Source organism: Anticarsia gemmatalis, chromosome 11 (genome assembly GCF_050436995.1).
Source record: "Anticarsia gemmatalis isolate Benzon Research Colony breed Stoneville strain chromosome 11, ilAntGemm2 primary, whole genome shotgun sequence".
Classification (NCBI taxonomy): domain Eukaryota; kingdom Metazoa; phylum Arthropoda; class Insecta; order Lepidoptera; family Erebidae; genus Anticarsia; species Anticarsia gemmatalis.
This window is the reverse complement of record NC_134755.1, coordinates 2,741,583-2,758,560: the sequence shown is the minus strand read 5'-3', so window position 1 is coordinate 2,758,560 and position 16,978 is coordinate 2,741,583. Positions and strand designations below refer to the sequence as shown.

The 16,978-nt window shown below is 40.4% G+C and overlaps 1 protein-coding gene across 1 annotated transcript; it reads right to left on the bottom strand.

Annotated features, from left to right (window-relative positions):
• Nucleotides 1-49: 49 nt before the first annotated feature.
• Nucleotides 50-15,492, bottom strand: LOC142976774 (uncharacterized). The gene is made up of 25 exons (XM_076120331.1): nucleotides 15,420-15,492; nucleotides 12,622-12,832; nucleotides 12,341-12,385; nucleotides 12,222-12,248; nucleotides 11,778-11,915; nucleotides 11,082-11,242; nucleotides 10,709-10,826; nucleotides 10,389-10,513; nucleotides 9,870-10,076; nucleotides 9,561-9,659; nucleotides 9,154-9,450; nucleotides 8,574-9,041; nucleotides 8,340-8,501; nucleotides 8,061-8,258; nucleotides 7,548-7,692; nucleotides 7,029-7,289; nucleotides 6,533-6,666; nucleotides 5,962-6,231; nucleotides 5,404-5,619; nucleotides 4,865-5,153; nucleotides 4,540-4,725; nucleotides 3,957-4,178; nucleotides 3,267-3,439; nucleotides 1,897-2,118; nucleotides 50-1,506 (listed from the first exon to the last, which is right to left on the bottom strand). The coding sequence occupies exons 2-25, from the start codon at nucleotides 12,824-12,826 to the stop codon at nucleotides 1,360-1,362; spliced, it is 4,515 nt and encodes a 1,504-aa protein (XP_075976446.1). The 5' UTR covers nucleotides 12,827-12,832; nucleotides 15,420-15,492; the 3' UTR covers nucleotides 50-1,359.
• Between the last annotated feature and the right edge of the window lie 1,486 nt (nucleotides 15,493-16,978).

Here is a 16,978-nt window from a genome sequence, read left to right as displayed (position 1 = left end):
TCAATCCGTTTTATTCTAGGGCCAAGTAAAAAAACAACGATTACTACTGAAATATATATTATTTGATTATTAAAATGATATTTTGTTAAGTATTTATTGTAAATATTTTCGTCTAACATAATTCTAACTTAAAAACTATTTACGAATATAGGAATCACATGACATTTCCTTAAAATAAGGATATTTACATTATGTACAATGTATTAGGTACACAGCCTTACAGGACCTTTGTAAATATAATTATTGCTAAATAATCTATGTTGTGACGACTTATTTGATAACTTATTATTAAGTACTTAATATTATTACAAAATTGTTGCTTAAGATTATTGAATCACATAACAGGAAAAGTTATTATTAAAATGATTGTACTTAAATAAATGTTTAGTAAAAAAATAGTTTTATTTAAAAATACTTTGGTAATGTTTTGGTAAATATAAATGCGTATTACTGGCAGTGTTCTTATGCTAAATTGAATACAGATTATACGAAATTTAAAATGTTATATTGATTTAAACATTTGAGATCCTATTTTAATTAAATTATAAATGTGTACGAACAAAGCGCCATGCTCTTGGAGGAATTAAAATTACATAACTGAATTAGATCATAGCTTCTGAAAGCCATGACTGAAAAAATAATTTTAAAAAGCGCTTAAACATTTTACTTTCTCAAAAATATGTGTTATAAAATATTACTTGGTTTCATAGGAACAACGGAACAATGAGTATCTTCCGTTATAGAAAAACTAAATCATCGTAAACACGAATTTATCCGTCAACTGGTCGTTCAAGTTATCATCGGTTGTCCATAAGAATGCACTTTTTTGGTCATCAGGTTTAGAATCAGCAAGTCCATATTTTTCAAAATTCGTTATATGACTATTATCTCAAAACGATAAGGGTTTAATGAGACCATGTATGTCTTTCCTGAGTTTCACTTTAGTTTTAGACGAAACGAGAAAGGTGGTAACCGGGAGAAATGTCTGCTGACTACAGTTCTGTTACACCGCATCATCATATTATAGAGTTCGTGTCCCGTCTAAATAAAAAATGTCTTAAATTCAAAGTCCCAAATCAGACATATGCATCAGTCCATTCGTCCATTCGTACACAAAGCTACGAAAATCTTTGCGAGTACTTAGCGAGTTTAGTCTTCAAGCGACTACCACACAAATTCATTGGGGTTCGTACACGAGTTGCGCTAACATACGTCTCGCAACTGACTTTGTATAGCAGTAATCGTTTGAAGACAAAAATTGTTGAGTTACGTAGTCATGCGTAGCCTCGTGAACGAAGAGAATTAATTCCCGTATAGTTTTAGTCAATAGTCCGACAGTCATTATTTTGTAGTAGCGTTTTAAGTAAAGCAGGCTAAGCCAAGTTCGATTCTGAACGCTTGGTGTGGTCTTCCAACGTCCCTGACGGCGACGTCCAGGAGCGGCAGGCGGCCAGGCTTGTCGGTCTCATACTCCACGATGGTCTTCGCCCAGTCAGAGCTCTTGTGCTGTTAAAATAACATAGAGTTACAACAAAGAATTTTGTTAAGAAGAATATTGATATTTTTTTGTCGCTTCAAAGACAAATTGTGTTAAACTTATGGTGTAACACTCTCTAAAATCATTTTCAAACAGTTTTATCGTGTCTACGTGTCTAGGTGATGAAGTTCAGTATCCAAACACATCACTCCAGGGTGTGCGTTCAGCGGTTAGGTTCAGTGTTTAAAGTTTTTAATTGAACGTGTAATCACCCTGACCGCTTTTGCGCGTAAGATTGTAAGACACCGCGGGAAAGCGGGATATAAAACACAGAACGCTAAAAATAGATCGCCGGTAGAGTGTTCATCATCTAAAACCTTTTTAAAATGTAGCAATGCAATTCGTAGACTTGACTTTACCTGGCAGTCATCCAACAAAGCCTTATATCTGAGTCTATTGTTCGCTTTGGGCAATATCTCGGCATCATTATAGGCCAAGAGCTTGAGTCCCCGCCGGTAGTTGTTCTTCAAGGGGTCGTAGTAACCGATGGTGTTGCGACAGTGAAGAGTGACGTTCTGAACCGCTTTAGTTGACATCAGTTGAAGGTATGTCAGTTGGGAATGTTCTGCTTTGTATGTTACCTGAGTAAAAGTAAAGATAGAATTATTATTATTCATAAAATAAATTGGGATCTACCTTTAATGTTACCTCTAAAGCGAGTCAAGTCTTAGTTCAAATACTACTAAGCGGTTACGCCCAAGCTTGCTTAACCTACAAATTGTTACTGACCGATGAGCGCAACTCTCTATTGCAGGGGTGGCCAACCGGTCGATCGCGATCGACCGGTCGATCGTGACCATTAGTCCAGTCGATCGTGGTAAGGCAAAAAAATATAAATAAATAGATCAGACTGCGCAACGTAATTACCAAATAATACAGGATCATCTTGTATCATTTTTCAATCGCTGTTCCGTCACAGTATGAACCGGTATTTATCCTCTATTCTACGCAGTATAGTTTAGTATAGTATTCATTCGTGTTTTGGTTCAACATATTTATGTGAGTCAGCATTTTCCTACTTAAAACAAACAAAAAATAAACACCGTTCTCGCTTGACAGACGCTCATACATTGGATTCCTTAAGGTTGACAATTTCCAACTACAAACCTGATTATGCTAAACTAGTGGAAGATACTGCGACGCAATGCTCACACTAATATATAGATAGGACCTATGAATGTTGATTAAACATCATCTGAGTTGATGATGTTTAATCAACATTCATAGACTTTCATTCCAAAGTATTAAGTAAGAGTAAGGAAACAATCTCACATGTGATACAAAAATTGTAAGACTGTTTAATAAAAAATGTTTTATGATTGTGTACTAAACACTATGCTGTTTCAGAAGTATGTAAGTGGTAGATCGCACAGGGTTTCGGTAGTAAACAGTAGATTTTACGCCTAATCAAGTTGGCCACCCCTGCTCTATTGGCTATGAGCGCTTCAGTATAGTCAGTATTACAAATGTATAGTATGTTATGATACCCTTTAGGCACTTACGTAAAAAAATAGTTTTCGCTAATTATATGATAATTAGATTCATTCCTATTATTATTAGGTACGTAAGTCATATTTTTAAAAGGCACCTAGATAAAAAAAATGAAAAACCCTTTGCGCAAAACGCTCCCGGTACATCTACAAACGCACATGTGCTAACATCAAAGCCAGTCTTCGCTTTACATACGAGAGGATATTAAAGATTACTCAAATTAACATTTAATACTCACAGTGAATCCGTCTTCAATCTCGCTGAGCCAGGGCTCATGTTCCTTGCCCTCATACGTGATGTCGTTGGACACCATCGGTTTAGGGAACACACAGCTACTGCCGTGCTCCATGTCACAGTGCACCACTATGGCATCGTTCATGTCTCCACCGTTGGGGTCGATCCAGTATTGGCCTGGTAAAAGTATTCAAAAGCATTAAATTAACTCTAGCACGTCACTTTGCTTTATGCCAAAATATTGCTATTGCGGCTGATTTTTAGGGTGCAAAAAATCATGAATTATTACCTAACCTATCATTTTCATCTCACTACATGACTTTTTTATTTAATTATCTGGGTAGTACATTTAATTTAGGCATACATATTTACAAGATTTCGATCTAATACATATACTATGGCATAGGTTTTTTTTAACGCCCACACTAAGTCCGCGGGGACTTTTACAAACATACAAACAACGGACATAAATGACAACCAGACCCGAAACAACTATTCGTGGATCCGAACGCACGACCTCCCGTCGCAATGATAGCGACGCGGCAACCCTAACCATTGCGCCACGGAGACACAGTGAATTACGTCCTACGCACTCTATGTAATCTTGTGACATCTTTTGTTCGTCGTTATATCCTTTTGACCAATGAGAATGCGCATAAACAATGACACAAAAACGTAATTAGTTCCTACTTACCGCTCTCAAACTCTGGATGATGATACTTGATATCGGCGCAGGTCTTTGCTGGAGCTTCCTTCGAACCATCAGGCTTAAGGAATTTATCCAGAGAGGTCTTAAGTCGGTCGTAGGCTTTCATCACGATTTCCTTGCGCTCAGCTTGGGTCATGTCGTCTTTGAAGAAGCGGGCGGGCAGCGAGTTGGGGTCGTCTCCTAATAGTTCAGGACCTTTCACTGAACCTAAAAGATAATAATGACATAAATATATATATATAGTATAACTATATAGTTATAAACATAACACAAAACTTCACGGCCGGTTATACCGGTAAATGTAGGCAGAGGTTTAAAACACCCTCGTTTTGAAGTTTACATTGTTAGTTCCATTAATAAGGAGTCAATCTTTTGTCATATACCTAACACGTTACCAAACTCTGAACTAAAAAATAGATAAGGACCAATAACACTTTGTCTGGCCTGGGAATCGAACTCAGGACCCTCGAAGTTAGCATATGGAACCCACCGCACCACAGAGGTAATCATTATCATGAGCTGAGATCTACCATCGATAAAATACTTTGATTTAAACCAATGCTCTTACCTTGTTGAAGCATTGCAGAGAGAGCAGCAGCATCATAAGCGAGGCCTTCTCCAGGAGGGCCGGGAGGACCGGGCGGTCCGGCCGGGCCAGGAGTGCCGTGCCTGCCAGGCTCACCGGGTGGGCCCCGGCCTCCTTGCGGCCCTGCGGGACCCTGGGGTCCGGGGCTGCCGTCACGACCAGGCGTACCTGATAACAAACAAAATAATAATCATTGAACAATCATTAACTTGTTTAATATCACTGTGATTCAAATTGCTTGTTAAACGGCTACTTTTTTCTTTCGACTTTGCGACTTTTGACCTGTAATACTCTGTTGTAATTTTACCTCTAGTTCCTGTTTCACCATCCTTGCCAGGTGGTCCCATGGGTCCCATCAAGCCTCTTTCTCCAGTTCTACCCGGGGCTCCCATCATTCCTGGCAAACCCGGTAGCCCAGCATGTCCTTTAGGCCCATCAGCACCAGATTCTCCTCGTTCACCCTTAGCTCCATCAAGTCCGGGCGGTCCCATCTTTCCGGGAGGTCCTTGGGGTCCATCAACTCCTGGAGGACCACTCTCTCCTCGAGGTCCTCTTTCTCCCGTCGGACCTGCTGGGCCTGACGGTCCTTGCGGTCCCTGTAATCATAATCAATTAAATATCACATTTATATCCTACTTAAACAGACAGCGTAAGTACATATATGTCATTAATTTGCACATCAAAGTCAAAGTCTAAGTCAAATGTTTTATTTTATTAACTTTTAACAAGTATTTGAAATCGTCATAGTATTTTAGATCGACCACTGTTTCGGAAAAGCTCGTTTAAAAAGCAGCAAAAGACTCACGGCTCGTTCTTTTTAATTGTCATCATAAAATGTAACTTTACCTGTAGTCCTGGTTGTCCTGGTGATCCGGAAGCGCCAGGAGGTCCAAGTGGTCCCTTATCTCCGGGCCTACCTGGAATACCGGGCTGCCCTTGTTTGCCCGACCTGCCCTCTGGCCCTGGTTCACCCATTGGTCCGGGAGGTCCTTGCAGTCCAGGTGATCCTGCCTGTCCTGGTGCGCCGTCTGCTCCGGGTTTGCCTGGTGCGCCGCTCTCGCCCTTGGTTGGATTAAAAAAAGTTTCAATTAAAGACGTGGTAAAGGTAAAAAAAAAGGAGATAGCTTAAATTAAACGGTAGGTAACAAGTCGCGGGCTTGAAGCCATAGGGGCGTATAAACAATTCCCTACTTTTCAGGGGACAAATAAAACTTTTATTAGAGAAGATAGACGTTATAATAAAAAGCTCAAAGACGCTTTACTCGAAGCTCGTCCTCTGGCTCGAAACCCGCGAAGTGTATATCAAAAGTTAATATTGAATTATAACAAGCAATTTAACGCCAATTAATAAGAATCTTGAAATCTGCATTTAATGTAAATAATTTTATATTCAGTATGCCTTACTTGTTGTCCTCGTAGTCCTTGAGGTCCAGCGGGTCCAATAATTCCAGGTAATCCAATAGGGCCTCTTTCACCAGCTGGCCCGGCAGGACCAGTTGGGCCTTGAGGGCCAGTTTCACCTTCACTGCCTCTTTCTCCTTTCGGGCCTTCACCACCTTGGGGTCCTGTCAAGCCCATGGGCCCAGGTGCGCCAGGCCTTCCCGAGTCTCCAGTTGATCCCTTAGCTCCGGGAATACCGGGTTGGCCAGCTGGGCCTGGGCTGCCTTGTGGTCCCTTTAAAGAAAAATATTTTTATTTTATATTTTTAAATGTTTATCACTTGTGTAGAAATGTAACAATATTTTTATCATATTCGTGAAAAGTAATTAGCCTAGCCTTTCCTCCAACTATGCTGGAGTCGGCTTCCAGGTTCACTTGATGCAGCTGGATACCAGTATTTTACCTGGAGCGACTGCCTATCGGACCTCCACACCCATCCACACAATAACTTCAGAAACCGTTGCTTAACCTCAGAGATTGATCCGAGCGGCTGTTGTTAACTAAGTGATCCAAAAAGTAAGTAATGTAAATTTACCGTAGGTCCCAAATCTCCAGGTCGTCCAGGTAAGCCTGCATGTCCTGTTTCTCCTTTGGCTCCCTGTTCACCTCTGGCGCCTTTAGCACCAGTCAAACCCGGCAGACCACGGGCGCCAGTCTCACCAGGAACACCTAAGAAAAAAAATTGTATGACTATTGCATAACACTAATTTAATGTGCTTATTAAGAGCTAGTTGCGGGGCTTACGATTAGCGTCAGAACGATAAAGTGTCAGTAAATGTATAAAAACAACTGTCAAATTCCATCTAATAAGGTAACAGATACTTATTCAGAAGTGATGTTATGATTCTAATATTCTGAACCGATTTATTTGATCAAGTCGAAGTAAGACACAAGATCAACAACTGTATTACAATTAAAAAGTGTTAAGTAGAAAGCAAAGAAAAGCTATTAACTATAACCGTAACGTAACTTCAACCTGTACATATATCTTTCTAAATAGCAATAACAAATTAAATGAAGTTGGTTCTTACCAGGACTGCCTGGTGATCCTTGCTGACCCTTCGCACCAGCGTAACCTCTTTCTCCCTTTGAACCATGCATGCCAGTCAGCCCCGGTGGGCCTGAGAGACCAGGTGCCCCCTGTGATCCAGGCTGGCCCCGCTCTCCTGGTGAACCGGGCGCGCCGGGCTCTCCAGGCACTCCGGGGGTCCCGGGCTCTCCTCTCTCAGCTGGCTCTCCCGCTGGACCTACAGGTCCTACGGGACCTTGTGGTCCTTGTTCGCCTTGACGACCTGAGAATGTGAAAATTTAATTTTAGATACAATTTAAGAAATATTTTATAGAATTTTAACACAAAAACCAAGTGAGGAAGTTGTAAAAACTCGCGCCACAAGTAGACGACGCTTGGCAGCCACATCAGTGAGTCCGTGACCACGGTTGAAGCAATGCGATCGAAACGCCGGTTAACCTTCGATTTTCAACTAGGTTAAGACACGTTCCATTATAATATTATGTTTTATAGAAGTTGTATTTTTTTTACTTCTACTAACCTGGTGGGCCGTCGTTTCCTGTTGGTCCAATAGCGCCTCGTTCACCCTTCTCGCCAGCCGGGCCTGTCAATCCACGAGGTCCCGGCATACCCATAGCACCCAATGGACCAGGGTGACCTTTGCTTCCCCTAGGACCTTCCGGACCCTGTAAAAATTAGTTAATACGGTAAATAGTATGTTATGTTTGTACGAATTTATTTAGATTATGAATTACTAGCTGACCCGTGCAACTTCGCTTGCGTCACATAAGAGAGCCATAATTTTTCCCGTTTTTGTAACATTTTTCACTGGTGCTCTGCTCCTATTGGTCGTAGCGTAATGATATATAGTCTATAGCCTTCCTCGATAAATGGGCTATCTAACACTGAAATAATTTTTCAAATCGGACCAGTAGTTACTAAGATTAGCGCGTTCAAACAAACAAACAAACAAACAAACAAACTCTTCAGCTTTATAATATTAAGCTTTATTAGTATTAGTATATTATTAGTATATTAGTATAGATTATTTTACCGGGGGACCATCAGCGCCTTGAGCACCTGCTTCTCCTTTCTCTCCCTGAGTTCCAGGTTGTCCAGGTTGACCTCGTTCACCAGTGAAGCCTCTCTCTCCTCGAGGTCCAGATGGGCCAGGTGGTCCGGCAGGTCCAGCTAACCCAGGCTCACCCTCTTTACCGGGAGATCCAGGTAAACCAGCTGCTCCAGGCATTCCCTAAATTAACCAATTTACATAAAGTCTATGCCAATAAAAGACTAATTTTATCATTAGTTTATCTGAAGTCGTTTAACTTACAGGGAACCCAGTCGGCCCCGCAGGGCCAATAAGACCCCTTTCTCCTGGTGGACCCGATACACCTTGAGGTCCTTGAATTCCAGGGCTACCGTCACGACCAGCATCACCTTTAGGTCCAGTGGGACCAGCTTGACCCGGTTCTCCGTCTTTTCCTGACTCGCCCTGTATTTAAAACTTAAGTGAATAAACTGTGCACAAAACATAAAATACAATTGTTTTTATTGTTTGACGTACTTGTAATCCGCGCTCGCCAGGACTTCCCATAAGTCCGGGTGGACCTTGAATTCCTTGAGATCCTTGTTCACCAGGTCTACCATCTGCCCCCGGTATTCCTCTCTCACCCTGAGGTCCAGTTTTGCCCGGCATTCCTGGACGTCCGATCGTTCCTCTAGGACCTTGCAAACCTTGTGGGCCAGGCCTACCTGGGTCTCCAGAACTTCCTTTAGGTCCAGGAAAACCTACACTTCCTCGTTCTCCAGGTTGACCTTTCGCGCCAGTAGGACCATCGGAACCAGGTAAGCCCCGGACACCTGGCAAGCCTCTTTCGCCTTGAGGTCCAACATTGCCCGCAGGTCCTCTCAGACCTCTCTTTCCTCGCTTGCCCTCAGGACCAATACTACCCGGTAATCCACGAGGGCCAGGAGCACCAGATTCGCCTCTGATTCCAGAATCACCTTTTTGACCTCTTTCACCAGGATGACCCTGACAAAGAAATATGAGTTAATACTCATGTACCTAATTGATTACTCTAAATTGCAAGATGATAATAATATGTGTAAGTATATTATCAAGTTGATTATTATATTATACGTACAGGCATGCCTTTGGAACCATGCATCCCCGGTTCTCCAGCCACGCCGGGTAGTCCTCGCGGACCTGGGAACCCTTGTGGGCCAGAAGCTCCCGGTTGTCCTTGCACGCCCTTTTCTCCTGGGATTCCATCCCGTCCGGGAATACCTGAGGCACCTACTTCACCAGGTTGACCGGGACGACCTGCTTCTCCTCGAGGCCCTTGTAGACCTTGACTACCTTTGGGTCCAACTGCGCCTTGTTCACCTTTCAATCCTGGGGCGCCCGGGAATCCAGGTGATCCGGGTTTGCCAACATTTCCCTGTAAAAAAGATCACAACGGTATTATACATGGGCCTTGAAGCAATAGGACAATATGCATACTATCCATACAACAAGTATCAAGTCATTACTCGTAAGTTTTATAATTACCATTAATCCTGGAGGTCCTTGAGCACCATCAACTCCACGCATGCCAGGCGGTCCAGGCGCACCTTCACGGCCTCTCTCACCCCTACCACCAACTGGACCCTAAAGTCAACACAAACAAACAATTCAAATTCAAATTCAAATTATTTATTTATCAATTTAGTATACATACAATCAAATGTTTGCGGCGGTCCCTGCACTAAGCTCGTGGCTTGTATCGCAGGGGCCAGATTTTAGACAGGGGAAATTGCAAAACATCTTTTACTGTTATATATTTAATTTATTTTTGTAAGTCTGATGTTAACTACTTACAGATGGTCCGGTCGGGCCCATCGGTCCAGGCATCCCACCGGGTCCTTTCTCTCCAGGCAAACCTTGTTCTCCCTTAGCACCGTTCTTGCCGTCGAAACCTCTATGTCCCTTTGTGCCCGGTAAGCCTGGCATGCCTGGCGTGCCTCGAGTACCTGGTTGTCCTGCAGCTCCCGGGGGTCCGGGCTCGCCATCATCTCCTGGTGAACCCTGGGCATGAAAAAGAAGAATTTACATGTGTATATGGCCATAGCGTTCGTAGCAATAAAGGATCTTCATTCCGTAATATTTTTATTTTAGTTGCTTTCGAAACATGATGAAGTATTTCAAACTTTCGATTGCCTACAGTCGGTACTGTCTACTATCGAAAGTTTGATATTTAAAATGAACTGCCAAAATAGTTCCTAAGACGCCCGTAAGGAGCGCTGATTTTCATACAACATTTTTCGATATCTAGCCGGCTGTCGATAGTCGGTAGTGGTAGAAAATCGAGTTACAGATGTTAATGTTTTAAGTTCTTACGTCTTTTCCCGGCAATCCTTGAGGTCCTCTTTCGCCGGGTGGTCCCAATGGTCCCGGTAAGCCTGGCTCTCCGGGCTCGCCTCGAGGTCCTTGGAAGCCTTGCGGGCCGGGCGGGCCTTGTGGACCTGTTAAACACAGTATCATAATAATATATACATGTTATGCAACTACTAACTCAATACTGCCTCTGTAGCACCACCAGTAGTGAATTCGAATGCTGATCAGAGGAGGTCTCTGGTTTTTTAAAGTACAGTGTTTTACTGTGTTTTGGGAGATAATTGGAAATTTCAGTGAGAATTTAATATGAATAACAGTTTTACCTGCTATTCCTCTAATGCCTGGTGCGCCGACTGAAGCCTGCATGTACTGGTAAGGGTCAAAAGCTGGTCCCTTGTCACCTCCGGCTGAAGCTGCCATTTGTGCTAGGTATGAGTTTACCTATCGGAAAAAAATAGGTGTATTTAATTCAATTCAATGAATGACAAGACCTACTAAAATAACAAAACTTTAAAGATTGTCCCGAACTCTAGGTAAAAGAAGGTGTATAATTTAATTTAATCCATATTAAAAAGTCGTCTTAAAGAGTCTCAGTACTTTCAGATTTTATTTTGTTTTTTCTACTGAGGTATTAATAGAACGTACTCAATTAACGGTACAATAGCCTGCTGAATAAAAAGGAAGGAGAAATCTTACATCAGGCATGGGGCCAACGGGTCCAGGAATACCGGGGGCGCCTGGAACACCATTGACACCGGGATATCCAGGCGGTCCGGGCGGGCCGTCGTCTCCGGGCTCGCCAGGGACACCTCGCACGGGCACTGACGGCGGCACGAATCCACCATTGCCTGCTGAACCTGTTGTAACAAAGATGTACTTTTTATATTGCATATGTCATCAAAGACACATTGCCGTCAAAAATGTTAATTACCTACGAATAGATTTGGATTGATTGACGTAGATGTCATATTAAAACTCTATCATGACATTTACGTCGCAAAATACGCAAATGTTTTTAAATATTTCGATAAAAGTTCAATGTTGGTGTAGTTGGTAATGGTATTCAAAATGTGACGTTATGAAATTAAGGAACCAACTCCCTTGTCATATAATGTCACATTTCGTCGAACTCATCGCTCATCCCGAACTTGTGACGTAATTAATCGATGGCCATTAACGGCGAGTTTCTTAATCAAAAGTTACAGCCAAAGTAAAGGGCTCAAATAAAAATGACAATCAAATTTGTTTCTTTATGAATTGGAATAAATGTCAAATAGAAGTCAATGGCTTTAGCTGTTTCTTTAGATATGTTCAAAGAAACCGGCCGTTAGTGTTTCAACGTCTCAGTGTTTCAGAAGATACGTTAAGACGGTTCCAGTTATTATCACTTACCTGTTTGACATTCTAGCAGCACCGAGCAGTTGACTCTGCCGGCGTAACACTGGCAGAGCGTGCAGTTGCCACGTTTCCAGCTCTCGCCGTCGGACCACGAGCGTCCGATATCCACGCACGTAGCTGTGGCTTGTTTCACTGTATAAACAAGAATTCATCACGGTTACAATACATTCTACGGACTGGCGCCTATTATCAGAACAGCATTGCAAGTCAAGACTGTTATGATCAATTTCGCCATACCCAGTCTTCTTAAGGAAAGCTCAATATTGAAGTTTCCTTAAGAAGACTGGGGCATATGCCTACGAAGTACTGCGCTTGCAACGCAAAATGTAAGCCCATTAAGCCACACTAAAAGATTTAAAAAAAATGATAGTTCATTAATTAACTTTGAGGTCGTTACTTTTTAATGTATTAATACCATATTAAATGTGTTTTATTTACCTCTCGGTGGTCTGTACGTCGGCGGATCTGAGAAAACGAAATATATGTATTAATAGTAATAAATTTTCTTGCTTATTCATACTATTCATAAATATTTTGCAAGTAATAATACTACTCACTAATAGTTGATTGTGCAGGTGTGTAGTCTCTTTCAACAGGTACGGCTGTAAAACGAAAATATATGTTCAGTCACGTATACTTTTTTCAACAACAAGGGAAATAAAAAGAAGGCTTAGCAAAAAAAAAATTATACGTATTATAATTATTGTATGACCAAAATGTCTAGGCTTATGTTAATTTATTTGATCCATGACACATCGTTATAATATCCTAGAAGGTAAAGCGTAAAACTAGCCAAGTACCCGATTGTTTAAGTTCAAAAGTAAAAAAGTAAATATACCATTAAAATCTTCTTCTCCAATAGGATTGTAGTCGTCATAGTTGACCAGGTCATCCTGGTCTTGCGGTGTGTCGTGCTGGAGGCTGTCGAGCTGAGTCGGCAGCTCTTGGACCATCACCTCCCGGAGCGGACCCTCGGACAGCTCCTTCGAGGCTGTGGTGACGATCAACAGCGCCACGCCAGTGGCTTGCCACACCCACCACATGGCGACCTGGTGGATAAACCAATAGTAAGTGCATGTATTTTAGGTACATATTATCGGAATGCGAGAAAAATGTGATGATGATGAATATGATATCTAGTGAATATTATTTTACACAGTCATCTGCTTTCAAATTAAACACAGCTCATACCTACTATGGTAACCATACAACAGATAAACATACGTATATGCTTTAAATACATACTAAATATTGTATTTTTTTGGTTCATTTATTTCCATTTTAATAATTAATGTTAACCCACTAACTAACCTAATCCTAATTACCTGGGCGTTAAGTATAATCAATTTTTTTTTAAAGAAAATTACTTGAAGAAAACAATTCTTGTCACATACGCCAGGTGTTGATCTCAAGCATGCAAGCTTTTCGTTATTTTTATTTGGCTTTATATTATGACAAGTGATAATTATTTCTAATTTATATGTAACTTCTTCTTTAATCAAAATAACTGAAACTAAAAAAAACAATATCTATCTCCATCACAACTACTGTTTAGTTTCTGAAACGCCTGTTAGTCTTAAATTAATAAAATTGTTGTATAATCATTTACAGTTTAAAACTAAATAAAGTAATGTAAAATCGTATCAAGTTAAACGGCCATATATCCAAAAGCCATGATTAATTAATTCTAGTTAAACCGTAAAGTTACATAGAACCTACATTTATAACATCCTAATTCCTAAGTAGGCAGCAGGCAATATCACAGTACGACGTTAAATTTCAACAAACCAGCAATTGGAATGTACGTCATCACATATAAATCAATGTTGTACCAACATTAGTGCTAAGTTGGTCCAAGGCTACCAATTCAGGGCGTCGACTCTTCTCCAATCATAGCAACTAAACATGTCATGAGCGAGCCACGGTCCACTGACCCTTGCCACCGACAAGAAACACATCTATCTATATGTAGATGACAACTAACAATTGGCGCACTAATAATTAATTTTACCGACTATGTGAATGAACCATTTCGTTTATTGAACAAATAGACTATGATTCTCAATTTTGATTGAGGTTTCGGCAGCTTTTGAAACGTTAGAATGTTGCAGATATAAATTTACATGAATTCTTTAATAGAGACTGAGCTAGTTTTCGAGAAATTTTGTATGAAAATCTCATCATCGGTCGTTAGGGGTAACGACCACCATAGCAATTATTGTTACAGTACATTTTAAACGTAAAATTCTCGATAATCGTTGGTGCCGTGCCCACTGCAAAGAATCGAGCTACAGAGTCAACTTGCGACTACGACCAGTTAATCCTGCACCGAAACTTTAGGTAGAATGTGTGTTCGCGTTTTCAATTATACGTAGGTATGTATAAAATAAGAAACATTAAAAGTTATGTTACACGAACTCTTAACGTAAGTAGGCCACTATGGGAATTGCATTCATTATTGTCTTGGTAAATTTGAACCGGCGGGGATGTTAAAAAAAAATTGCAACAGGCTTCATGAGCTTTTCTCGCTTCAGCTAGATACTAAGTTAGCACAATGTTAAGGGTTAGACGCGTATCTTTCATACCTTTAATAACGGACTATCGTGAATATTAAGTAATATATCATAACAATAAAAGTGATACAATACGAGCAAGCAAACCTAATGCTCTAAACTCGGCGTTTTCTACCAGTATTGACTATCGATTAGGACCTAATAAAAAACGTCTGAAAACCGAATCAGCATTCTAACAAGAGTAACTATCTTTGTTTTCAAAGTAAAGGACCAAGATCAAGCCAACGGCGTAGGACGCAGGACCGCAACCTCAACTTCCTAACTCCGGGCAATTACTGAGAAATTCTTAACAGAAAAGCACGGGAACAACTTTTTGACGCGATCCAGGATTGCAATCTGAGACCTCAGTGCGGCTGTGGCATGGACTACGGCGACACAGAGCAGTCAAAAGTAGAAAAACTTTTATGTAAAGACTCTTTACATAAAAGTGTTTCTGATTTTTTTTATAGAAAACAGGTGAGGTGTCATAGACAGTTAGGAACCTATCATTTAAAGGGATACCTACTCGCGCTACAGACTCCTTCAAGCACAGGCTGTGATGGGCTAAAGTCGTCGAAGGTCCGGAACGCCAGACCTTTATAGACGCACCAGTCAATTGAGCAAAAGAAAGGCTCAATAACAGTTAAACTAATACATTTTAATTTAATAGTTATAGACATTTTTTACTCTAGGTTTTAGATTTTTGAAAGTCGCCTAGAATCGAAGGCCGGAATACATCTCAAAAGAAGTTGCCAAAAAGCCTGCCCAAAAAGCCTTGGGCAAAAGTAAAGCACCGCATGAGGCTTTGTAGAGCTTTTGCCCGATTTCTATTTCATTTCCATTGTAGATATAGAAGCTTAATCACATCACAGACTCAAAATTTCAAAAAAAACCTTTATGGTCAAACTACTGAGACGAGACGAAACATAATGTTGCGATTAATTATATTTTAGAAAAGTATTCTATCATAATACTCGCATCACTATAGCACAATAATACTCGCATCACAACCTTTCAGGTGCAAAAGGTAATAAAAAAATACGCAATAATATAACAAAATACAAATGTTTCAAGTAAAACTTACGTATGTATGTATGTAGGTGTCGTGGGGGATGCGCGGCCCGCCCGCGCCGCGACTAATGCGCTGCCTTCAGGCGCGATACCAATAAATATGCGTGCACGCATGACCCGCTCACACCCGCTCTATGACGACAGGGGACCACAACCTACGGAGCTTTGACTATTATAAAATAATATTTTGTTTGTTTATAGCAATTCCGGGTAGATTATAAAAAGTATCTAAAGTTTGTGTTCTACTTACAGCCCTAAATAAAAAATATAATGTAACATAACAGTAGAATTAATTAATCTTATTATACTTTTTAATTAAAATTCATGGAATTATCTTTCCCCCTATTTCAATTAAACTCATATGTGTTATATTACACTATCTAAACTTGGAAATCAACAAAGTCTCATAAGAGTCGGGATTACGTAGACGCACCACCGGTTTCAATATTGTAACATGCCTTAAAGTAATGTATAGGTACTGCAAATTTAAGTAGTATTGACAATGCAGACGTGTACCACTTTCTTATTCAAGAAAAGCTAAACTAATGGTCTTACTAGGGAAAATTTGAAATAGTTTTATCATTATAAAAACTGGCTAAATAAAAATATTTGTTGACATTATATTGTTAGTAACAATATTTGTACAAAATCTTGCATCAAAATGTTGAGCACATCTATTTTCAGTCAATATGTAGGCCGCGAAGTAATATCTGTTTAGTGTGGTACCCGCCACCGGCACCGCACCGATCCTAGAAGATACCGAGCACTTTTTAATTGTCCGGGTCAAGCGACGCACACGCCGATTTTTATTGCTAAGCGCCATTACATTGGCGACGAAGCTATATCACGCCAACGAATTTAATTCAAATTTATGTATTTACCTAGTTAAGTACAACTTAATTGTAACAGTAAATTTTGCGGATTTGCTGCAAACTCATAAACACTTGCACAATTGACCAATAGCGTCGTGAAAAGCAGATTGTAAAATAGAAAATTATAGGATAACACAGTTCTTTTCGAATCTCAACGAGACAGCGAGGCTCGTATTCTAGAACAAAGCTGTGCTAAATTTAAAAAACTTTGACTTTGACTCTTTTAGGTCTACGCGGATCATAGATGCTGTAAACCTATCTCTATAAAAGGATTATACTTTTCCAATTCGGTCTCGTAGTTCATAAGCTTAACGCGTTTAAACAAACAAATTTTAATATACTCCTTAGCTTTATATTATTCGTAGGTATAATACATACATGTATAATATGGATTGACGTATGTGTTGGTCGTAAGCAATTTAACTTGGACATTGGATTAGTTTAATAGCTTTTCCGGTCGCGATCCCATTACCCGTGGCGGCCTAATAAATTGATTAGGGGTAAAGCTCAATTACTTCACGAAGAACTGTTGATAAACATGAAAAAAAAACATAGATAAGCAGTCATGTCACTACTTAGTGTAAAAAAAAGTTGCTATACGCTGACTGACCCTATTCATGCTTAGATCTTTAAAACTATGCAACGGATTTTGATGCGGATTTTTAAAAATAGATAGAGTGGATTAAGAGACAGGTATATG